Source organism: Ranitomeya variabilis, chromosome 4, assembly GCF_051348905.1.
Source record: "Ranitomeya variabilis isolate aRanVar5 chromosome 4, aRanVar5.hap1, whole genome shotgun sequence".
Taxonomy (NCBI): domain Eukaryota; kingdom Metazoa; phylum Chordata; class Amphibia; order Anura; family Dendrobatidae; genus Ranitomeya; species Ranitomeya variabilis.
This window is the reverse complement of record NC_135235.1, coordinates 288,347,693-288,372,630: the sequence shown is the minus strand read 5'-3', so window position 1 is coordinate 288,372,630 and position 24,938 is coordinate 288,347,693. Positions and strand designations below refer to the sequence as shown.

At 40.0% G+C, this 24,938-nt stretch overlaps 1 protein-coding gene across 1 annotated transcript; it reads right to left on the bottom strand.

The window, feature by feature from the left end:
• Positions 1 to 4,150: 4,150 nt before the first annotated feature.
• Positions 4,151 to 23,408, bottom strand: SCNN1D (sodium channel epithelial 1 subunit delta). Its single transcript, XM_077250119.1, has 13 exons — positions 23,344 to 23,408; positions 22,344 to 22,665; positions 19,868 to 20,126; positions 17,893 to 18,077; positions 14,864 to 14,973; positions 14,045 to 14,208; positions 13,162 to 13,260; positions 11,885 to 12,002; positions 11,305 to 11,383; positions 9,805 to 9,862; positions 9,532 to 9,587; positions 7,973 to 8,048; positions 4,151 to 7,660 (listed from the first exon to the last, which is right to left on the bottom strand). The coding sequence occupies exons 2-13, from the start codon at positions 22,652 to 22,654 to the stop codon at positions 7,409 to 7,411; spliced, it is 1,767 nt and encodes a 588-aa protein (XP_077106234.1). The 5' UTR covers positions 22,655 to 22,665; positions 23,344 to 23,408; the 3' UTR covers positions 4,151 to 7,408.
• Between the last annotated feature and the right edge of the window lie 1,530 nt (positions 23,409 to 24,938).

The following is a 24,938-nucleotide window of genomic DNA, read 5'->3' as shown; positions in this document are numbered from 1 at the left end:
TTCTGGTATATATGTCCCCCATCCTGGTATATATGTCCCCCATCCTGGTATATATGTCCCCTATCCTGGTAGATGTTGCTCATCCTGGTATCATATGTCCCCCATCTTGGTATATATGTCCCCCATTCTGGTATATATGTCCCCCATCCTGGTATATATGTCCCCCATCCTGGTATATATGTCCCCCATCCTGGCATATATGTCCCCTGTCCTGGTATATATGTCCCCTATCCTGGTAGATGTTGCTCATCCTGGTATCATATGTCCCCCATCTTGGTATATATATGTCCCCCATTCTGGTATATATGTCCCCCATCCTGGTATCATATGTCCCCCATTCTGGTATATATGTCCCCTATCCTGGTATATATGTCCCCCATCCTGGTAGATGTCGCTCATCCTGGTATCATATGTCCCCCATCCTGGTATATATGTCCCCCATCCCCATTCTGCCAGTGCCGCTGTTGTTCAACGAATAGAAAAAACAAAAATAAACGCTCCTTCTCACCTTTGCCCGCTCTCCCACTGCGCGGCACTGTCTTCTGAAGCTGGCAGCTGACTTCAGTGTCCAAGCAATGGAAGTGCATGATATCACTGCCATGCTCCCCCAGTCATGTACATGCCGATGTCAGCTACTGGCCTCTGATTGGCCGGCAGCATGTTTTACGGCGCAATGACCCAGTAAGTTTGTGCACTGTAATAAACTTCAGCTGGATGTGTGTCCAAGGACGCACATCCAGCTAAAGTAGGTGCAGGTGTCACTGGGCCCCTCGCCCTCATGGACCTGGTCACGACGGTGACCGCAGTTGTTCTGCTACTGGATGTCCTATATAACACTTGTATGGCTTAGGGTCATTTGTTGGAGGCTTACAAGTCCTCTAGTGATAATCTCCTGCTGATAAAACTGTAAACTGTGATTTTATCAAAATGACAGCAAGCAGGCCACTAAGTGATACATTGTTGGAATCATGGTCTCTTCCACTACATCATGCTGCTCTCAGATCAGGTAGCAAAAAATTGGTGAGTCAATGGTGTGAGGCAGTTATTTTCTCAAAATGGGTGCAGTCTTGCAGGTTGGAAGTAGAGGATGTAGTAATTGAAGGTGAGAGTTCTGGATCATTGAGTGAAGAGCTATGCCCTCCATTTTACTAGATAAGTTACCCAAAAATTGATTCCATAAACAACATATGATTAGACAGTAAATATAAATGGGTTGTCCACTATAGATTGGACAACCTGTTTTAATGACTTGACGGTGCTGCATTAAATTAAATAAAAAATCTATACTTTCCACCTAGACGGGTGCCAGTCTTACACCGCTCAGTCCTGTGTCCCCAACTGTCCCCTATCACAGCACTCCGGTCAAACTAGCAGCGCACCAACCAAAAGGTGGAAAGGCAGTCAGTTCAATAATCCTGCCAGGGGTCCATAGCGTGATCCTGGACCAATCAGAGCTGATCCCTGGATGTCACATGGTTGGAGACATAATGCAATTGGCCAAAAAAAATCTGCCCACGCACAACGGCCACTGCTGGGGAGTGGACTTTTGGACACATGGAGATCAACGGGGCTGCTCCATTAGTGATGGAAATTTCTTGCAAACGGTGATGACTCAAAGATGACTCTCAAAATATAGCAAACAGCTGCAGAATTTTACTTTAAAGATGATTATTATGTTGTTGTTTTTTAAGAAATAACCCTTTACTTTTACCCTAGTTAATAAGAACAGATAAAAGTGTTTGCTTTATTTCTCGGTTAACTTTCTGTATCATGTTTGCTCTACCAAGTTATTCTCGCCTAATAAAGTAAATGTTGCTATTAATGATAACACAGGACTAACAGTTCATGAAACTTTTAAGAAGATAAATCCCATACAAAATACATTAAAGTTCTCTGAACCCGTAAGTTTCACAAGGACCTTCATGTCATTCAATGTGTATGAGGCCTACAATGTGGACTCTTCCTCACATATGCCAGAGTTCTCTGCAATGCTCATGGGCAAGCTCATGTAAATCGCACTAAATCAGAGCATCTGCGCCATGTTACAGCAGAACAATCAGATAGCTAGCAAACATAATGTCCTGGATAATAATAACATCCCTTTAAAGGAAACCTGTCAGCTAGTTTTTAGACACTTGCGGGGCCAGCACTGGTCTCTGCTCTTTCCTTTTCGTCTTACATTGTGCATTGACAGTGCGCTCTGTTGCCATTTCGTTACTTTTGATCATAGCCGGCGACAGAGCGCACTGTCACTCTGCACTGAAAAGATAGGCGCATAAAAAATAGTCATTGCTCCTTACCCTTAGCTGATATACACTGTACCCTGTAAAGTTTTACTTTTTTTTGTTTATGAACTGTTACTGCGTATTACTAAGGTTTTTCATGCTTCAAGGAATGTACGTTAGTATCAAATAATTGATGATTAATATTTATCCTCTTTGCATGTTCATTAAAATAAAATGCTCGGTACAAACAATAACACTCAGATCAGCCAATTTTTCCATTTATCATGAGAAATTTTTCAACTTCAGCCTTAGATCTAGAATGGTGCTTTCCAGATAATTTCTATTGATCATCCAAAGGTGGTAAGTAGGCGCAGGAGCCCAGTTAGGAAGTATTTGCTGGTGTCCTGTGTAGTTTATTATGCAGTATTCTGCTGTTTCTCACTTTCTAAGTGCATTCTCTTTCAATAACATATGATATTGGTGGAGCGACATCTGACTGCACTCAGCGAATGCTTTTATACATTTAATTGATTCTGAACTTCTTCTGGTATCTGTCGTTTAGGACCGATGGTATGGGAGGCAGAAACACTAACAGTGAGCTACAGGCTGCGCTCTTGTCTATGGGAAGAATTCACTCTACCTAATTAGCTCTATAGTATTCTTCTTTAGAGACATATTGTACTATATTATATATATATAATATGTACTATTACTATATATACGGTAAATATATTTGCCAGTACAATTTTAGGTAGAAAAGATGCTGAAAAATAAGAGTTTATTTCCATAAAATTACTAAAAAATAATAACAGAAAAACAATTACAATAATCAATTTTTTAAAATAAACTTTTGTAAAAAATGGCCACCAACCAGAAAATAACATAAACATATTTGCTATTCCCATAATGAAAAAAATTCCATACGATACAATGAGCATCATATTTATGGTGATTGGTAGATGATGTAAATTAAGAAGTTTTTTTTTATTTAACTAATAATTAAAGTCAATAAAATGTAATGATTACAAATAGACATGGCAAAATGGTCACTAAAAATACAGTACATATAGAAAAAAATCCCACTAGATCTCACATACAGATGATAATCGGAAAAAAATGTTATGGCAATGAAAATGGGATTTTTTTGGTACATTTCTCCTTTTTAAGATATGGAGTCTTTTTTATTGTTCTTTATTAACAAAAAATATATGTATTGTGATTGATCAGCTCAGTCAGCTGTGCTCGGAGGTAGACACGGGAACACTGTCTGTTTAGGATCTTCTCTGGTTTATTATATATGTGGCATAAACCATGGTAAAGTAAAAATAACCACGGCCCTTTGGGCAAAAACAGGAAAACAAAACAAAATGGTAACGTAAAGCATAGACCTTGTGGTAGCGGAGATCTGCCCACTCAGGGTTAGAAAATCATATGGTTCAGGTTAGCACAGGCACGAAGACTTCTCTAGAGTAAGCCTCTCCAGGCACACTGAACACTGAATGCCTCAGGAGGCTATTTAAAACCCAGACCACACCCTGGGGTGGAGATAAGGTGGACAGCCTCCCACCCATTCTATGGTTGTCCAATAAAAACCAGCCCTTAAAATGGCCAATTAACCCCTTTCAACACATAGTGGGCTGGAGCAAACTTCTGGGTTTCAAATCACTGAAGCCTAATAGCCTCAGTGAAATATATCTCCTCTCCAGCGCTTTCCCAGTGACTTTGTCACGTATGTAATTTTTAGATGTGTGTGTAATGCACCATATATATGCGTTTGTGTATATGGAAGGGGAAAGACACACGTTCTGCAAAGCTTCCCTTGACTGTCAGTGTCCACTCCTGTAAATAGGCAACCCAAAGATGGATCCTGCGTCAAATTAAATTACACACACGTTTTCATGTAACAGAAAGACCCAGAGAAATAATCACATTAATCCATTTATTTTTACACCCCGAGATATAAATTTTATCAAAATGTCTGTAAATATTACATACATTACAGTATGAGAAGAATGAAAGAGAGAACATATTAGACAATCAATATGATTTTATGATACACATATATATATATTTCTATGTGAAATGACATTCCGGACAATTTACATATGCACCGGCCACACATTTTATCTAAATAAAGGAAGATTTATGATGAGGTAGATCAGCTTAACAAAAGAAAGAAAAATAGAAAAATTCCTCCAATCTCACTTTTGCTAATCCAGTATATTAGGACTAACATTTTATAGGATGTCAGAAATCCAGAAGCAGGGGAATGATTGGACGCAGCTACTTTAAATGACTCTTCTGGTTAAAAAAAAATATGATAAAAGCATGTGAAGTATTAATATTTTATTTTGAGTTGAGGTTTTTCAAAGGGAATCTGAACACATTGAACCAGTGGCGAAATATGTGGCACTGAGATCAACATTTTATAGGGCCACAAAACTTCTGTCCCCCCATATCAATCTCAGCCTTTTCCATTATAAAATGGAATAGAAATATTGAAGTTTTCGGTGGATCGCTAGGGATTTTCATAAATGCTTTTTTTTTTTTAATTTTGTGGTGCCTTTCCAATGACCAAGAATATTTTATAATTCCTTTACTATGGCATTAAAGGGTTTTCCCATCTCCAAGATCTTATCACAATAGGTAGCAGGTGTAATAATAACAATATTAGCAAATACCTCCAATTAGAAATGCAGTATAGTTTTTCTGATTAGCTATGTCACTTAACCCATGTGTAGGACACTCGGTTGGTTGGTTGGTTGTTAGTGGTCACATGCATAGATATCTAAGCTACTGTAATGCCCTGCACATGGGGTAAACATCATAGCTAATCAGAAAAACTATAGTCCATTTCTAATTGGATATATTTGCTAATATTATTATTACACCTGATACATACTGGAATAGGATCTTGAAGATGGGAATACACATTTAAGTCCCATAGACCAAAACAATATAGTCAACATCCTTTTTTAAATCTGATATTGGTTGCTTTGTAGATGGATTCTTCCTAAGCTTGACTTTCCACGGGTGACCCAGTGAATGCAACCAAAAAAATAGCGCAAATAATATTTTTATGACATCGGTCAAAGAGATAGCATCAACCGAGTAATATTAAGGCTCGTTAACTACTTCTCGGAACATCATTAATGTCCTGGGAAAAAGAGTAAGATCTAAAGAGCTGGTTAACATTTAACGCAGGAAAAAATACACCCAAAAATGTCGTCGGACTTGAGATTTCTAATAACTTGTCAGTTCTGGTTCCCGGTGGAAAAAGAAGAGATTGCTGAGGTGTGGTCATAGTTATGATAATTTTATAGTACAGGAACCATGCCAAGGACAAAAGAAACAAAGAGTACCTTCTGGAAAAGATATTCTGATAATGTGGAGAAGGTCAAATGTACTACGTGAATGTGCTTACATCAGACATATGAGTGAAAGTGAACTTATTGCATACACAGCAGCGTAAAAAAATATAATATTTTCTGCTTTATTCACCCATTCTGTTATTTGCTCTGATACTCTTTGATTCCATTTTTGTGATATGGATACACTTTTACATATACAGGCAGTCCCCGACTAACAAACATCTGACTTATGTACAATTCATAGTTACGAACGTCGGATATTCAAAAAACAAACACCCGTTATACCTGAGCACTGACCTCTCCGATCACTGCTCATCACCTGCCTTCTGGTCCTTTTCTTTCGACTATCGTGAGCCACATATCCAGTCTTTTCTCTATAGACCAGAATTTCCGAATGTGTCCATGTCATTGTGTGTCATAACGTTGTAATGACAATGTCACGACATTAGGATGTGTAGTGACTTCCAGGGCATGGACTTAGCCGGAAATTCTGGCGAATAGTGAAGAGACTTGGGATGCGGCACGCAGCGAAGAAAAGAAGAGGACTGCATGGTGTGAAATGAGCTGTGAGTAGACCTGTGAGGTCAGCGATGAGGTGAGTACTAGTTTGTCTGTTTTTTCCTGGTCCTGTTCCAACTTGACTGCAAATTCAGGTTACGTTCTGAATACGGACTATAGGTTTGTTCATAACCCAAAGTTGTGCTCAAGTCGGAACAGGTCAGGAGACTGTCTGTAGAATTAAAGTGTATTTGTTATTCTATTTTGCTTCCCCTTAGTGGATCTAACAGGTTTTTAGTGACAACCTATGGGTTCCCAAAGCTGATTCATGAGGGTGTTGAAGAGAATTGACCAACCAGATGTTCAGTCATAGTCTGGGTAAATTATAAGTACTAGGACCATAAGAAAAAGACCAAAAATTGTGTCGTTCTCATCTCCACCAAGGTGCTGGGAAATGAAACCCTAAATATACCATTTATTAAACTTTTATATAAACTCAACTTTCACTCCTTATGGGTCTCCAAACATACAAAAAATGTGAGAAATTTTGTTTGAAAATTCAGAATCCAGTCGGCACGACGTTACTGAAGGCAACTCGGAATCCAGTCAGCGCGGCGTAACTGAAGGCAACTCGGAATCCAGTCCACGCAGTGTTACTGAAGGCAACTCGGAATCCAGTCCACACGGCGTTGCTGAAGGCAACTCGGAATCCAGTCCACATGGCGTTACTGAAGGGAACTCGGAATCCATTCTATAAGGTATTACTGAAGGCAACTCGGAATCCAGTCCACATGGCGTTACTGAAGGGAACTCGGAATCCATTCTATAAGGTATTACTGAAGGCAACTCGGAATCCAGTCCACATGGCGTTACTGAAGGGAACTCGGAATACATTCCGTACGGTGTTACTGAAGGGAACACAGAATCCAGTCCTCACAGCGTTACTGAAGGGAACTCGGAATCCAGTCCGCATGACGTTACTGAAGGGAACTCGGAATCCAGTCTGCACGATGTTACTGAAGGGAACTCGGAATCCAGTCCGCATGACGTTACTGAAGGGAACTCGGAATCCAGTCCGCATGACGTTACTGAAGGGAACTCGGAATCCATTCTATAAGGTATTACTGAAGGCAACTCGGAATCCAGTCCACATGGCGTTACTGAAGGGAACTCGGAATCCATTCCGTACGGTGTTACTGAAGGGAACTCAGAATCCATTCCTCACAGCGTTACTGAAGGGAACTCGGAATCCAGTCCGCACAGCGTTACTGAAGGCAACTTTAAAAAAAACAGCTGTATGTACGATAGGGAAATTCAAATAAGTCTCTCTTGCACTTGCAGAGTAGGCACATTTTTTCCATCAGGGTCTGACAAACCATCTGCGGGGATGACGTATGGATTCACATTTTTATCTTCCTCCTTTTTCAAGCCGTACTTCCTGTAGCCAATGATGATCAACATGGCACCGACGTCAAACACCAACTCTGCGATCTCTACAACTGACAGCACTGAGGATCCAAACCAAAAGCTCCACTGGTTTCCCATAGTAGAAAGCAGGTTGTAAATCTATAAAGACAAATTTACATAGTGGTTAGTTAGTGGTTTCAATGTTTTTTTAAAAAAAACTATGCTCAATTTTGCAGCCACTGTCCTAAGGAATCTAAAAAAAAATGAGACTTTAAAATTAGTTTGGTTGAACATATGAAAAAAATAAGGATTATATTGCCAATTTCGCATGGATGTTCATAGTAAGTATAACGGCCTCTTCAGGTTGTAGAGAACAGACTGATACAGTATTACTACTGCAGAGACATCTTAAACTGATTTTCCGTTGCAAGACTTTCTACAATGAATCTCCAATATTCTCCGAACACTTACATTTATTGCAGGCGTTTCATCAAATGACCGGAGACCCAGTTCTTGGAAATATACATTAAGTCTGGCAATATCTTTTCTAGGAAAGATGAGAGTAACAGGATCATTTATTATTTATTATTATTCAAAGCATCTATCTATCTATAGTCATGGCTGAAAGTGTTGGCACTCTTGAAAATGATTCAGAAAATGAAGTATTTCTTCCAGAAAATTATCGCAAATACATATTTTGTTATACATATGTTTATTTCCTTTGTGTGTATTGGAATGCCATCAAAAACTGAGAAAAAAAAGGCAAATTGGACATGATTTCACTTTGAAGGGACAGAAAAATGCTGCATTCTTCACAGCAAAATGTGACATGTGAACAAAGCCTAACACTCTGTTTCTTCCACATATAGTGAAAATGAGTCCTGGACAAAAATAATGATGGAATTGCTGTTGTTTTTAGTTATATATATATATATATATATATATATATATATATATATATACACTCACTGGCCACTTTATTAGGTACACCATGCTAGTAACGGGTTGGACCCCTTTTGCCTTCAGAACTGCCTCAATTCTTCGTGGCATAGATTCAACAAGGTGCTGGAAGCATTCCTCAGAGATTTTGGTCCATATTGACATGATGGCATCACACAGTTGCCGCAGATTTGTCGGCTGCACATCCCTGATGCGAATCTCCCGTTCCACCACATCCCAAAGATTTCATGTTGTTTACGCCAAATTCTGACCCTACAATCCGAATGTCGCAGCAGAAATCGAGACTCATCAGACCAAGCAACGTTTTTCCAATCTTCTACTGTCCAATTTCGATGAGCTTGTACAAATTGTAGCCTCAGTTTCCTGTTCTTAGCTGAAAGGAGTGGTACCCGGTGTGGTCTTCTGCTGCTGTAGCCCATCTGCCTCAAAGTTCGACGCACTGTGCGTTCAGAGATGCTCTTAGGCCTACCTTGGTTGTAACGGGTGGCGATTTGAGTCACTGTTGCCTTTCTATCAGCTCGAACCAGTCTGCCCATTCTCCTCTGACCTCTGACATCAACAAGGCATTTCCGCCCACAGAACTGCCGCTCACTGGATTTTTTTTCTTTTTCGGACCATTCTCTGTAAACCCTAGAGATGGTTGTGCGTGAAAATCCCAGTAGATCAGCAGTTTCTGAAATACTCAGACCAGCCCTTCTGGCACCAACAACCATGCCACGTTCAAAGGCACTCAAATCACCTTTCTTCCCCATACTGATGCTCGGTTTGAACTGCAGGAGATTGTCTTGACCATGTCTACATGCCTAAATGCACTGAGTTGCCGCCATGTGATTGGCTGATTAGAAATTAAGTGTTAACAAGAAGTTGGACAGGTGTACCTAATAAAGTGGCCAGTGAATGTATATATATATATATATATACATATAAAAAAAAGAAAAAATAAAGAAAAAAAGTATTTTTAACAACTTGACTGGACAGGATGTTTCAGGGACGAATCTGTGACATTATACGACCTTTATTATATTCCCATGAGTGTAATGGTAAATATTGCACTTTATATTGCACTTTACCTTCTACTGGTTCTGTTATAGCCAGACTTCAGGGATAATAACCCTGTGACCCAATCCTGTAACAAGAGACAGATTAATGTGACACATACTACAGATATTGAGCCGGGATGGAAGGCGCTCTATTACATACATTATACAAAGTCATTGCATATCATGGAGATCTCTGCATTCAGCTCCTCCTATATGACGATATTGATGTCATTATAGCAGGTCCTCTGCTTCCATAAACTTAGAACACAAATCATATTTCCCCCTTTAAATCCGTGTACTCACCTTAGACACAGAAGTCGGCCATTTAGCAGATCCTGCTGAGAGCTGATATATTGTTTCACTGTAAAAGTATAAATGTATAATTTATCGTGTATTCATATAACAATTACATCATTATTAATATGGGCTCTTGGACAGCAAATGATGGGGGGAATTAGTTATTCACTAAGGCAGAATCACACATGCAGGGTTAGGCGGTATTAAAAAAGTCACTCCCTGAGGAAGCTCGTGCGAAACACATGTTGAAGTGAGGGACCACCATGAACCCGGGTCAGTATGGTAAGTTGTTCAATCACTTCTTTATCAGGATATACACAGGGTTTCACTGCTGGATTTTTTTTTTTCAATGACTGGCACATGTACTTGATTTATTTACTCCTTACAACTCCTCAGTGCACTTGCACCTTATATATACACTGATTATACTTGATTATGCATGGCTCATGGTGTTTATGTTCCTTAGACTCTATTTTTCAACTTGTTTTTATTTTTGTCTAGGTTGGCTGAGTGTTTAGCTTTCTCCCATACACAGGACTGCTAAGCTGAATGCTCCTGGGGTCTCTATCAGAAAGTCATTACCAGACTCTTATCTCCCAGAGATCAAAAGAATTGGCTGGCGGAAATCCAAATATTCTCTCTTCCTCTCGGGGGAGAGTCGGGAGGCCCCCATACATATTAGACTGTACTCCGATCCAACCGATATTGGTAGTTCAGCTGACTCTAATCTAATGGTGAGAGGTGGTGAGTTCTCCTTCAATGGAAGTCTTTAAACAGAGGCTGGACAGACATCTCTCTGAGATGGTTTAGTGAATCCTGCATTGAGCAGAGGGTTGGATATGATGACCCTGGAGATCCCTTCCAATTCTAACATTCTATGATTCTAATGTGTATGGGGTCTTTATACTTTTACTCCTTGCTGTATCCAGTTCTGTTTTTTAATGGGGAGACGGTTGTAAGCTGCTGCCATGCACCCCTGGCAGCAAGTCATTTCCGGGGAAAGCAAAATAATCAAATTCTAAAATGCAACATGCCCAATCCTTCTTTTTCCTGGTCATCATCTGCCAGGTAAGAGTCAGGAGGCCGCCATACACATCAGATGATTAATTGTTATTGCTGAAACTGACAGCTTCTTCTGACTTCACTAATGTGCATGGTGCCAGAAGATGTGAGCAATTGGGTGCATGAGCCAAGATGCCAACAACGACTTCTGTCCGCTATTAGAAGGGAGCCCACATGGCTTCTGCTGAATTTACTCTGGTGAAGTTCTCAGAAGCTAGAGATTGTTTTTCTGGAAATGTAAAGCTTCAAGTCAATTGTTGAAAAATCTATTGCTTATCTATATATGGAAAGTTTAAGACAAAAAGTGGCAATCAATGTGTTGCACGCTCACAGCATTGTGTATGGTGACATACTACAAATCATGTTCTCAGCCTGGAAATATATGTTCTCCTCGGTCATACGCCTGGTGCATAGAGTCACAACGAGATCCAACAATCTTATTACCTGCACTGCTTTGGGCAATTCTTGACACAGACGAGACTGTGATTTAACAGCGTATCGTACAGCCGATAGAAGCAGTGACCTGAAAAGAAGAGATTTATGAGAACAGAATGTGGTCCAGGCCTGACCAGACTGAAGGGACATCTAAAATCAGCAACCCCAGTTCTGTAGTCTGAACTCTGCCTCCTATTTCATTATAGTTTGGCGCAAATGCATTGTGGTATACGCCTCCGTGCATTTTGCCAGAAATGCTACTCCAGGTGTAAAAAATGGGGGACCTTTAATGAATTTGATCAGTGGACATAGACACTCTCCATCCCCGCTCCTCCCTAGCTTCACCCATTTTTCCAGAGCTGCTTCAAACCATTGTAAAAATGCCACAGTTGCAATTTTGTTTTTTACTTGTTGAGTCCATCTTGTTCTCTCCAGTGCTGAAGTATAAAGTTTAACATGGTCGTCTATGGTCACATGCAACCAATATAGCCAAAAACTATATGTAATAAAGGCCTAAATATTATAAGAAGGACTATCCAGACTATGCACTGAATGGCTACAAACTACACATAATTCCATCTCGCCTTACCCCATCCAGGATGCTTGTTGTAATCACAATATTCCACCCCAGGAAGCAACGGATAAAAATAATATCCACATCCACAAGTCTCCATCATCTTGTGCTGGAAGCAAGACTGTAGACAAGTCTATAACGTAAGAAAGAATATTATAATGTATATTGTACTGAACCACCATGACCCTCTGGTCTGTATGTTAGTGATAACATTCTGTAGAGAGAATATATATGCAGTCTCGCCAGTCCCCTTCACCGGTAGGGTTCTCTATCTCGCTGATAACTTGCACGCCTTCTCAGCACTGTCTTACCCACTGCGCTCACCGCTTTGCGCCTCTCAGTTTCAGACCATCATGATGAACTGCCTCTTGCAGCACTCCAAACACTGCTGCATCCTCATGTGGCTGGACCTAGCTATAGGAGGCGAGACTCTGCAGGAATTTAACCCGCTGTGTCCAACAAAGTTTTGCTTCCCTTGCCTATCAGGGGATATATTAGGCAGTGTCTTTCTCCACACCTTGCCTGAACTTAAGTTCCTAGTTTCAGTTTGTCCCTAGTAATCTGCCTAAGTGTATGTTTCTTTTGATTTTCCTGTTACCGACCCAGCTTATTTCCTTGTTTTGTCTTACTACTATGCTCCTGACTCTGGCTTCGTATTTTGAACTTGTGCTGCCCACCTCGATCTCGGACTGTCTGACCATGTCTCTGTCTTTGCCCTCGGCACTTCGTTTTGTGCCTCTGACCCTTTGGTCAGCTGCTGCAGGCCCAGGGATTGTCCTGAAGTGGCACCTGGTGACTACCCAAACGACCTAAGTCTATCCTCACCATTAGAGGCTCTAATGGAGACCAGGTAGTAAATTAGTTACGTCCCTCCAGGGTAAACCCAGCCAGTGGCTCAGTGGGTCCCCACCCACCGTTACACTCTCAAACTAGGATCAGTTTTATTGGAAGCCAAAGGATTATCAGTGAGATTCTGGAGTGTGGAAACTTTTGGAATAAACAACAGCTGCAGGCTTATGCGGTGGATGGACTGTGTTTAACAGAAATCAGATGGCACTGTGTTAATAGTTATAGCTTGTTAATACTGTACTGTTTGACATCTCTGGTTTGTTTGTGTGTTCTTCCTTCTTATCCCCCATGTTGATGATGTAGATAATGGCTGCTCTTTTTTTTCCAAATAAAACTATTAATTCTCCCATAATGTCCCTGTACTTATGACTCTGCTGAAAGTTGAAATCTGTAATATTTGGAAACCTGGATAATTTTTTGACCTACAAATAGCCTAGAATTACCTGTTGTGTATAGGATGAATGGTACAGAAGTTCGAAGTCTAAGTTGCTCCCATCTGAGGTGCATTCACTGTACGGAGATCCCAAGTGGGTGATCTGATCCTGGGACAAATTACAAAAGTTAATTATAATTACTGTTATATTCATAGTATAAAATAAAATAACATATATATTATTTTTTAGACATGCACTATAAGGATGTGTAGTTTGGAGGCCGTGGTATTTTAATAAAGTTGTGTATAATATTAACTATGCTTAATTTATAACATGTAATTTTAATGTACATTGTCATTGATGTCCATGGGAAAAAAAAAAAAACTTGGTAAAGATCTAATGTATAAGTCAGGAGTGGACACTGAAAGAAAAGGGCCAATGGGCAAGAATTACATATTGCAATTACACATTACATCTCATTATTGCCTCATACCCCTGAGGAAGCCAGTTAGGTGAAACATGTTGGGGAGGATATGAGCAAATCTCTCTTTTAATTAGCAAATACGATTCTGTGACTGACTTACGGCGCTATATAATCTAGTGACGGATTAGAAAGAGCCATATTACTTTACTGGGAAGGATTCAGAGGGTTAAAATTAAACAATACAGAGAGTATGTATCCCCAAAAAAGGTTTCCGCAATCAGTTTGTGGTTTTAAATTTAGGAAATAAGATATTCCTTATACTTTTTTTGTACAGAATAAATGTAAACTTTTAACTCACATCCTTTAGTATAGGGATTTTTTGCTTTTGGCTCCCTGCACAGTGTCCTGCGCTGTACTGCATTTCCTCCGGCATCAGTAACCAGAGTGCGCAGAAGCACCCACCGGCTTATCCTGAATGTGGGTCACCAATTTAAAAAAATCCTACATAAACTTGTTTCAGTTACGAACCTGTCTAATACTGATGGAAGTCTCGGTCCCCGGCCATATATCAAATCCTTCATGCTCTGCCAGTGGGGATTGGTTAGGGTTGTGAATCATGACCTTCGCACCCGCCGCACTTGACAGAATGGGCATATTATCATTCTGGTCCGTTTTTAGCGTCAAGGTCAGTCCTAAAGAAAAAAGCAACTAATTAGGTTTTGCATAATAAAGCTTGCCATGCCTGTAATGGTATCAGAATCGGAAAGATGACTGGTCAATATCTCTACTAGCAACACTAATGAGACGTGTGCCCATTTATGACCATTATCTGCTTATACTATAGGTCTAAAAGTCCTGGAAACTATGAGGAGTTAGCAAACTGGTAATGTGGTTAGGTTACCATTTTTTTGCCATCTATAGATAATTCACTTCCACAAATGTAATATGGCATTATTATATGACTTCCCTGCCTGCATAAATCCCATCAGTATCAGACTGGTCTTTCTTGTGTCCACCCTCAATCTATAAATCATTATCGCCTCATATCCCTGATGAAGCCAGTTAGGCGAAACATGTTGGGGAGGATATGAGCAAATCTCTCTTCGGTGCATGTAATCTAAGTCCGGACACATCATTATTAAGGTCTAGTAAGTCATATGTGAATCATCCCATAAGAAATAGACCCCGATGGCAATGATTGTCCCCAAAATCACCTCCAGATAGGGTGCCATTCTGCTGGACCTTTTGAAGGCCCATTATTGAGTCTATACTAAGAGAACGATCCGCTAGTATCCGGGTGCTCCAATCCTGTAATTATGTCCTTGTAGACTCTGTAGAAACACATACCAGATATCTTGCCAGGCTTGATCGTTGACAAAGTTTGGCTGTCATTCATGTTTTCTCCATTAATAGTAATGCAGGAGCCATAGGTCGGGTGGTGAAAATGGGAGTAATTACTATGGGGGAAAAAAGATATAATAGATTGCTGAGAAAACAATTGTATGGCACAAGACACTTTTTATAGGGGTGGTAACTAAACAAATTTATGTTTATTTTACTCTTCTATATAGCGACAACCTATATTATGGCCACACAAGTTATAATAGTGTCGCTGTAGATATCAAACATTACTCCCTGCAAATAAATTTTATGCAGGGAATCTGTCACAGTTTTTTGCTATGTAATCTAAGAGCACTGTGTTGTAGGAGCAGAGACCCTGATTCCAGCGATGTATCACTTACTGGGCTGCTTGCTGCCGTTTTGATAGAATCACTGCAGATCTAGCAGTTCTCAGAATTCTCAGCTCTATAACCCCGCCCATACAGAAAGCTGCCAATCAGTGGTGAAGGCGGAGTTATACAGAGCAGGAAGACTATATGGCACGAGACAACTAGTTCTGTTGTGATAATCTCCTGCTGATAAAACTGTGATTTTATTGAAATTACAACAAGCAGCCCAGTGAGTGATACATCGCTGGTATCAGGGTTTCTGCCCCTACATTAGATTATATAGCAAAAAGCTGCTGACAGATTCCCTAAAAAAAATTTTTTTTTCCCTAAATACTAAAACAATGGTCACAGGTAGAAATTCACTTTAAAGGGCCACTATCTTCTATTAGTAAAATGTGCATGATATGACCTTTAGGACCGTTCCTGAAAATAAAGAAATCGAAGCAATGGATGGCCAGGAGTGATGCCATCATTACCATCCTCATTATGAGGATAGTTTAGGTTCCAGGTATTTGGCGCAGACCCCTAACAATCATAATGCGATCACATATCCTAGTGACATGTCATAACTTTCTATGGTGGGAAAGAAAACCCACTTTAATGTTGATTGTCCCCTTCTCTACCAACATATATTAAACCGAGCATTACTCCACCCTTACGTAATCACAATCACTGCCACCATGATGCCTCTTTTCACACCGAAATGTGAGTTGAAACCGATCTTGGGCGTCAATATCCATCCGGAACAATTGAACGAATGAAATGTACAAACACGGACATTTTCCTTTATGTTATTCCTTGGAAAGGCTATTCAGAGAACTGACCCTGAGACTTCTAATCTATAAAGAGATCCATGTCGCTATAAAGTTTCCTCACTTGCTTCTCACGGACAGGACAATAAAAGTTCTCCTTTTTTCTTATGGGGCACGCACACGGCTCACGTTCCCGTACAGACGAGCCTTCATGCCTCATAAACCCTTGGCATATATCCTGCATGTGGACTGTGAACATAGGTAGCGCTGATCCATGTGTTTTATCGTTATACTCGTCATTTAGACTGTGTCCACACTGCGTAGCATATTAGGATCAGTTTATAGCATTGCTCCTATGACTAACATGGATGAGTACTCATGTGTTTTCAATGGGGAGAGAGAAGGGTTGTTATCAGATACCCGCCAGCTTATTTACTGGGAAAAATTAAGAATCAGATGCTTAAACTTGAACTTTTTCTTTCTGGGTAGATCATGATAGTAGGCCTCTTATACATGAAATTGGCGGGTTTGTCCTTGTCAGTTAATCTTCATCCCAAGGAGCAGTTTGATATAAAAAAAAAAAAACAACTGCACTGTACCCACCATCCCCAGTGATTTCACTGGCTCTGATCAGGGCTCTCCGTCTACACTGCCAGAGCTGTTGAGCTCACTGATTGGCTGCCGTGCTGTCAACATGACGTCAGCGCCGTAGCCAATGCCACACACCAAGAGCAGCGGCAAAGACTCACCGGTGAACCTGGGGATGGTGATAACAGCACGGCTTTTTTTTTATACACGAAACTGAGACCGGGGACGATGATTACCTGAAAGGGGAGAATTTGTGCCAACTTTTGAAATGGTCTCCTATCATCCGCTAGCATCTTCGTAGATGCCAAAAATGGGGCATCCGAATTCAGCATGTGCACCTCTGCTCATTTTATTCTAAGGAACTGTATGATTAGCTTTTTCTAGCAGTCCCAAAGAGAATGAATGGAGGCGAGATGTGCATGGTCGACCTCCACTCCAATCAGTTGTTGCTCTAGGGTCAGACCCCCAAGAATTGGGAAGTTATTCCCTGTCCTTCAAAAGTTGGCACAAACTCTTTCCAATGTTCCCCAACAATAAGCCGGTGCCCCATGATCAGCTCATCCCTAAGAAGAGCGACCAGCTAGTGTTCATTTCTCCTGCCAGGATAGCCGGATGATGAGTGCCATAATCAATGTTTTACCCTGGCTATTAGAGCTACTTTATTTTTATTTTTAGTACCTACTAATATAAAATTAGCCATTGTATTTTTCCTTAAAGTAAATGCCCCATGTGAACATATTTTTTCCTGATCTAAATAGGTTATAAAGTCTGGGCTGAATAATGCCTTTATATAATGACCAGAGCTCCCTTGTTTGATACAGATCTCCATAATCACCCATTGTACCCATAAAGACACACAACCCTTTTTCACTTCTTTCAGCCACCAGTAGAGGGAGCTAGGAGCATACTACATACTGTTTATACCGCACCCTAAACTTGTTTATAACACAGTATGCAGTTATCTCCCAAGCTCCCTCTAGTGGTGACATCTTAACTCTGACTCCGATTCATCATTTACTATTTATTGAAGTCACATTTCTTCTCTTTTGGTATTCACTAATGTTTTTTTGCACTAAATTCTTCAAAATGCGGTTTAAGAATTTAGTGCAAAATCAAAAATGTTCTTTATTTTACTCTTAAACGATTTTTTTTCGAGTTTTTAGCTCAAGAAAGTTGCAAATCGTTAAAATTACTCACATTAGTCTTCCACTGCGCCAAAATAAACTTAAAATTATATTACATCTACTAATTAATCTTTCACATCAGAACACCCTAATCTTTATATATAAGTATTTTGGAGACAAACCTAGTGCACTTGACTCCATTAAAGTCACAGGTCAAAATAAACTTCCGCAACAACTTATCCGGTATTTCAAGGACCAAAGGGATTTTAGACATGATGTTCATAAAATGGAACTTGTACCACTCGTGAAATGCATCCACTGCCGACCAGAAGGAGCGGTTGTAGCAATCTTTACCAGCAGAGTCACACTGTAAAAGGAGAGCAGACAGGTTATATAGCACGCGCAGGTTTTCTCAGTGCTGAGATAGGAAATGACAGTTGGTGCTCATAAAGTTCTATGGAGAACTATAACTGATATTTCAGGAGAACTTGCAGCAGAATGTCTGTATCTGCCTCTATCCGCTCCCTTTTCCGTAGAATTTTAAAAACATGAACTATCAGCTCCTATTGAGAATGCAGGTGGAGGAGCCTAAGGCAGAACCAGACATTCTGCTGCAAGTTCTCCTAAAACAACAGTTACAGTTCTCCAAAGAACTTTATGAGCACCAACTGAATGCCTGTGGCCACCCAGCACCTTCCTCTGGCAGCAGGCATTCAGCACAGTGATGGCCATGGTGCGGGTACACAGGGTAGCAGTCACCAACACCTCTCACCCCTCTCTTTGCCTGCGCCCCATCCGGTGTTACCTACCCACCATCAATTGTATTTGCGTCTTTCACCAGAGCCATCAGTAGTACATAAATACAGCACCAGAACCATCATCAGTACAGGAATTTCACACCAGAACCACCATCAGTACATGTATACCCCATCAGAATCACTATCTGTTCAAGAATATGGCACCAGAACCACCATTAGTTTTGTTGCAAACTGTATTTGTCACATGAGGGACGTGAAAAACCATCGTGTATCCCTTTATCTATAATAGGGTCCATTTATTTTCCACACGGGTATCTGCCAAATACTGGACACCTTAATTGAAACCTTCCATGACCGTCCTTGTGTCTTACATATAAAATATAGGATGTCAGGGATGAATATCGCTATTTATCCTTGGTGTTGTGTAAATGGTCCATAACAATTAATTATTCTACATCTAATTTTGAAATTGCACTCCCTGTTGAGTCTCACGCTTAAAGTACACCATTTTTTTTACTTTTGCTGGTATTTTTTGGAGCAAAAGGTAACAGTGGTCATCAGAGCTTGTTTTCTGACCCATCAGATGGGGAGTGTGTTAGGGGTTCTGTTACCTTAGTCTCTGACCCATTCCTTTTCTTGGGGGCTGAGGGTTTATCAGTTTAGTGTGGGATGGGGTGAGGGCACCACAATAACTTTTCCTGACCCTGGCTAGCTGTATGTGAGAGTGCACAGTTTGGACCAGTGGCACAACCATGCCACTTGACCGAACTGTTAATCTTCAGGAGCTCACCGCCCCCCAGCAAGTGGAAGTCGGAAGGAAGAGGAGCAGTGCAGCCTTTAAAAAGAGGACAAAGCTGGGATCACATCTGCAGTGGAGGCTCCACTTAAAGGCTCCACCTCAAATTTTAACATATTTGTTAAAAAAAAAATAAATAGCGGAGCATGTAGTTCTATTTTTTTTTTTTCAGGAAAATGATGGACACAATGATGTAACTCCTACTGACCCCATTACAAGTACCGTTGAGGTCCATCAAACGATGTAAGCAAGATGAAGAACACAATTATGGGACCCCGACTGACCACATTATAGTCAATGGAATCTTTAAGGTGACATTCAGGTCCTTCAAATGACAGATCATACATCTTAGGTGTTTGGTTCTGGATAACCGAAAACATTTTGTGCATTTATGAACTCAGCCTAATATAGGTCTTCGATCTGATATTAAAGATAAACTGCACTGTGTTCCCAAAGACAACCAGAAAAGTGCTACAAAAACAGTAAAATGATGGCTTTGGTAATTTACTCAACATTCCGTACAGCTCAACTTATTCAAGTTACAATGTCTGAGTCGTCACTGGTAATAACAATCTAAGGAGCAGATATAACATGGTCTCTTACCAGCTTAAATCCCACTTTTTGCCACCTTCCTGTAGCATTTTCTAGCCCACCTTCCATATTGATTTGTTCCAGAGTTATGTTTGTGTCTAAATGAAAACTGCCATTGTCTTTAATATCCGTATTATTCATGATGTCTTGAAGATTAACAATATCCGAGTCCTTGTGTAAATGCAGGGAAGCATTGTAACCATACAACGTGCTCAGTGTTTCCTCAGCCATATGATCTAGCTGGTTCAGATACTCATTAACTTGGACAAACCTGGAAGAAGACATCATACATCTGCTCAGAGACAAGCATGCCATAATGCTTCAGTCTATAAAATCTCGTAAGGATATGGTGGCCCCTGAGAGCAGAAAGTACCGAACACGGCACTGCTGAGGCTGTCCACCAACACCTGACAGGTCTCCCATGTCCTCCAAACCACCAACATTAGTAAATTCCTTTCGAAACACCCTATGTAGCAGCCCCTGTATACTGCTTGACACATTAACAGATTTTTATTTTTAAAATATTTTAAACCTCTTTAACTTCATGACCAGTCTAAATTTTACAATTCTGACCAGTGTCACTTTATGTGGTAGTAAGTCTTGAACACTTCAACGGATCCCACTGATTTTGAGAGTTTTTTCGTGACATATTGTACTTTATGATAGTGGTAAAATGTTTTCAATACGACTTGTGTTTGTTTGTGAAACAAATTAAAATTTGGCAAAAATTTATACATTTTCAAACTTTTATATTTTTGTGCCCTCAAATCAGAGAGTTATGTCCCACAAAATAGTTGATAAGTAACATTTCCCACATGTCTACTTTACACAAGCAACTTTTTTGAAACTTTTTTTTGTTAGGAAGTTAGAAGGATTATCTGTTGACCAGCAATTTCTCATTTCTCCAACAAAATTTTCATTTTTTTTTAGGGACCATATCACATTGGAAGTGACTTTGAGGGGTCTATATGATAGAAAACTCCCAAAAGTGACAACATTCTAAAATCTGCACCCCTCAAGGTGCTTAAAACCACATTCAATATGTTTATTAACCCTTCAGGCGCCTCACAGGAATTTTTGGAATGTGGAAGGAAAAAATTACCATTTAAACTTTTTTTTCACAAAAATGTTTAGATCAAATGTTTTTTTTTTTGCAAAGGTAACAGAAAAAAAATTGACTCCAAAATGTGTTGTGCAATTTCTGCTGAGCATGCCGATACACAATATGTGGGGAAATTCACTGTTTGGGCGCATGGCAGGGCTTGGAAGGGAAGGAGCACCATTTCACTTTTTGAATGTAAAATTTGCTGGAATAATTAGCAGACACCATGTCCCGTTTGGAGAGCCTCTGATGTGCCTAAACAGTGGAAACCCCCCACAAGTGATGCCATTTTGGAAACTAGACCCCTCATGGAACTTATCTATATGTGTGGTGAGCACCTTTAACTTTCAAATGGTTGGTCATCAGAAAGTCTCACATTAAAATAGATGTTAGGTTAAACTGGGGGTGGACGCTGTGTAGAAGATTACTCTGCCTCCAGAGCTTATTTTACATGAAGGAGAGTTACCAGTGTGATGTGAGATGACTCTCCTGATCTCACTGCAGAGCCGTGTGTGATTATATCTGACAAAGCTGCAGGTTTTTCTCAGCTTCAGCTTCCAGCTCACAAGCAGACAGGGTTGCAATAATGTTGCAGTACAGCAGATAGAGCTGAGAGAGAAGCAAAAAATGTGTTTGCAAATAGACAAATTTAATTTCACCTGTTCTGTGTTAGTTACTTGTCTCACATTGGTAACTCTCCTTCATGTAAACTACGCTCTGGAGGCAGATTTATCTCCAGGCACAGTCCTCCCCAAAGCCTGGAAGACGTCTTTTACAAAAAGTGGTAAAAGATGATTTCTCAGCAACCAGGCGTCTGATATGAGACATGCAGTGAGGACTTTTTTTTCAGCAGTCTATAACCTGTATGCCCATATTAATAGTTTAGATAGGTTAAATGTGGTGACAGATTCCCTTTAAATGATATAGGGGCTCCCCTATATAAGAAGCTTATTTTTTATCCAGAGGAGCAAAAGTGTGAAAAAGGACATTGATTTAACTAAATATCATCCATTGCTTGATTATCCCTGCCACATTCATCCATGCATTAATGTGGATCCTTGGTGGTCCTAACAACAAGACGATCTATGGACAGCCTATTTTCAGGGGACCCTTGTAACAAAATACGTAAGAATTAGCATTCTCTTTAAGAACAGTCACAGTGCAGACTTCGGACCTAGAGTTTATGGGCAACCACAGTCTTCCAATGACATAGACAGAGGCTAGTCATGGTAATTGCAGTTTTTGCAGAATTGAAACGGACCCCCCTAGCTTCCCACTGCGGCCCCCTCTGCAGTATGTAATATATGTATTAATATGACTAATATCTAATGCCCTAATCTTCCGCTCTATCATATTGCTAATTTGTAGGAATAGAGACTTAAATACCTGTAAGGGTTAAGATTGCAAACGGTGACGGAGGGAAAGACGTTTTTTCTTGTTTGTAGTAGAATGGCTAAACTAGTCGGATAGGACCAATACTGACGGAAAGTGTCTCCAAACTGCCAGTACATCATCCCGAAGGAGCAAAAGAACAGGACGAGCCAAAAGCCGGTCTTCATTTTATTCCTCCTGGAGCAGTTCAGTCGGATGGTGCCATGGATGGTGGTGTTATCACAGAAGAACTCAAATAAGTCCGTGAAGGATTCATAAAAGTCAAACCAGCCTTCTTCAGATTTTTCTGCCTCTGTAGACTCCATATTGAAAGACACTGGCATAAAAAAGATGCAGACACAATTTATCCCCATCCTCGTTGTGTTTCTACTGTTTACCAAATTATTAAACAACAACGACTTTTACATAAATGCTATCTAAAATGCGGAAAGATTTTCATCTAATTCATATATATAATGTGAGAATCAATAAATGGAACCATTTCTAAAAACAAAACAAAAAAAACCCGATCATTGACAGATCTAAACAGTGAGCTATCAAATTAAATGTCTTTGTTGGAAAAAGTATGTGAACCCTCCATTTACGGTAAATGTCAAAAGAGATAATCTGGTTTCAGCCATTTATCTATACCCATCTATGTATCTATCTGTATGTAGTATGTGTTTACTTCAGATAGACACATATATGTGTGTAATAATATATATACACAGCGGGCGAAATAAGTATTGAACATGTCATCAATTTTCTAAGTAAATATATTTCTAAAGGTGCTATAGGCATGAAATTCTCTCCAGTTGCCTGTAACAAACCATCCAATCCACACAGGGGAAGAAATCAAACCATAGATGTTTATAAATTATGTGTAATAATGAGAAATGACTCCGGGAAAAAGTATTGAACATATGAAAAAAGAGAGGTGCAAAAAGCCATGGAAAGTTATGACACCAACTAAAATGTATCAGTAATTAGAAAGCAATCCTGCCTCTCCTCTTACCTAGGTCTGTGCACCAGCAGAGCTTCTATGTAAGGAGACTGCCGCACAATGCTGCTGTGATCACCTTTATACACACGGCTGGAGGATGTTCCCTACACAAAGGAAGTGGCAGGAAAGTGTGAATAAGTGACTGTTAATAATACACAGATGATGTGCTGCCACGGAAATATACTAATAAATCATTGTCATCGCAGCAAGAAGGCAGATTATGCAACAGTAATGTAAAGCGTTATCTGTATTACATAGAATCCTAATCTAGGTATTATATACAGTATATATATATATATATATATATATATATATATATATATATAATTCCTAATTAAATGATTTTTATTAATCTTTGTTAAAAAAATAATGGTAAATAAATTAAAAAACACACAACAGCGTGCCTGTGCAATTTCACTATAATGATCTCTTTGGTCTATCCAATTAATTGATCATCCTAAAACCTATTCAGAGCTATAATATATCCACCATGACTTCAGTTCATGGGTTGGAGTCTCCATCCCTAGGATACACAGCCATCAGTCGTGCTGTCTAAAATGGACACATAGCCTCCCCAACAAGTTTCGCCTAACAGGCTTCCTCAGGGGGTTGGGGCTATGGTACCTGTGACTGTATCAGAGCAGGGAGACATGATCTTCCTGCACTAATGCTCTCTGCTCTGTAGATCACAGGTCGCTTTGAGCATGCGGTCTACAGAACAGCCGAGGTGCCAACGCATGCACAGGACGTCAATGTCCCGACACGGTGATGCCATTGTGCCAGTCTGGGACCTGTGCGTCAGCGCTATGATTGTGACTTACAAGACTTATCTCATCCTGAGAATCTGTCTCTAGAGCTTGAAAGGAGGCATTTTCCGTGTGAGACATGTAATGACTGACAGTCCGCTCTCCGGATCTACATGTCTCACACTGAAAACACCCTCTTTCATTTATAATAAATCCTGGAGGCGGAGTCTCAGGGAGATTTATGTCCGGCCTATAGGTCTTAACAGCTCATTTACATATTAAGAAAAACATGGACTTCTCAAGGTATCATTTTATTCAGCTTCCTTTGATCTATATGCCCATATCGACAACTTAGGAGGGTTGATCCTACTGGCAGATGCCCTTTAACTGTAACATGGATAGAACACAAACTGTTAAATAATTACAAACCTAAATAAATAGTAATGGTACATGGCTTTTACGCCTTTTTGTTCATAATAGTGTCAACTAAGTTCCCTATGTTATTTACAAGTACTGCTGCTATTTACTTACTGCAGGGTATCTGCTCGTTTTTTTTTTTTTTGTATCTTAGGTTCCGTCTGTTAAATGGCCACAGTGTGAACGGGCTCCTACACATTGCACTTATACCAACATATGTTCTGGCTCATTTATTTGGTTTTGCCCAGCCAAAAGAAGGCATTCCTGGAGCGAAGCTGTGGTTGGACTTCAGCTTTTTTATTTTGCCTGCAGTAAAGTTAGTAAGTGTGATAGGTAGAAACATTTTAAATCCTTGGGAAAAGAGATAATAATAAAAAGCAACCCAAGTATGGATTGGTTATATTATGAGAGGAGAAAACTATATACTGTATGTACTAGATATAT

Excerpts from the sequence above, each read along its gene's own strand:
- SCNN1D (XM_077250119.1), bottom strand. The coding sequence starts at position 22,654 with ATGGAGTCTACAGAGGCAGAAAAATCTGAAGAAGGCTGGTTTGACTTT. Across the intron at positions 20,127-22,343 it reads TGCAATCTTAACCCTTACAG|GTTTGTCCAAGTTAATGAGT; the intron begins GTATTTAAGTCT and ends GTCTTCTTCCAG. Across the intron at positions 12,003-13,161 it reads ATTCATCCTATACACAACAG|ACTTGTCTACAGTCTTGCTT; the intron begins GTAATTCTAGGC and ends CTTACGTTATAG.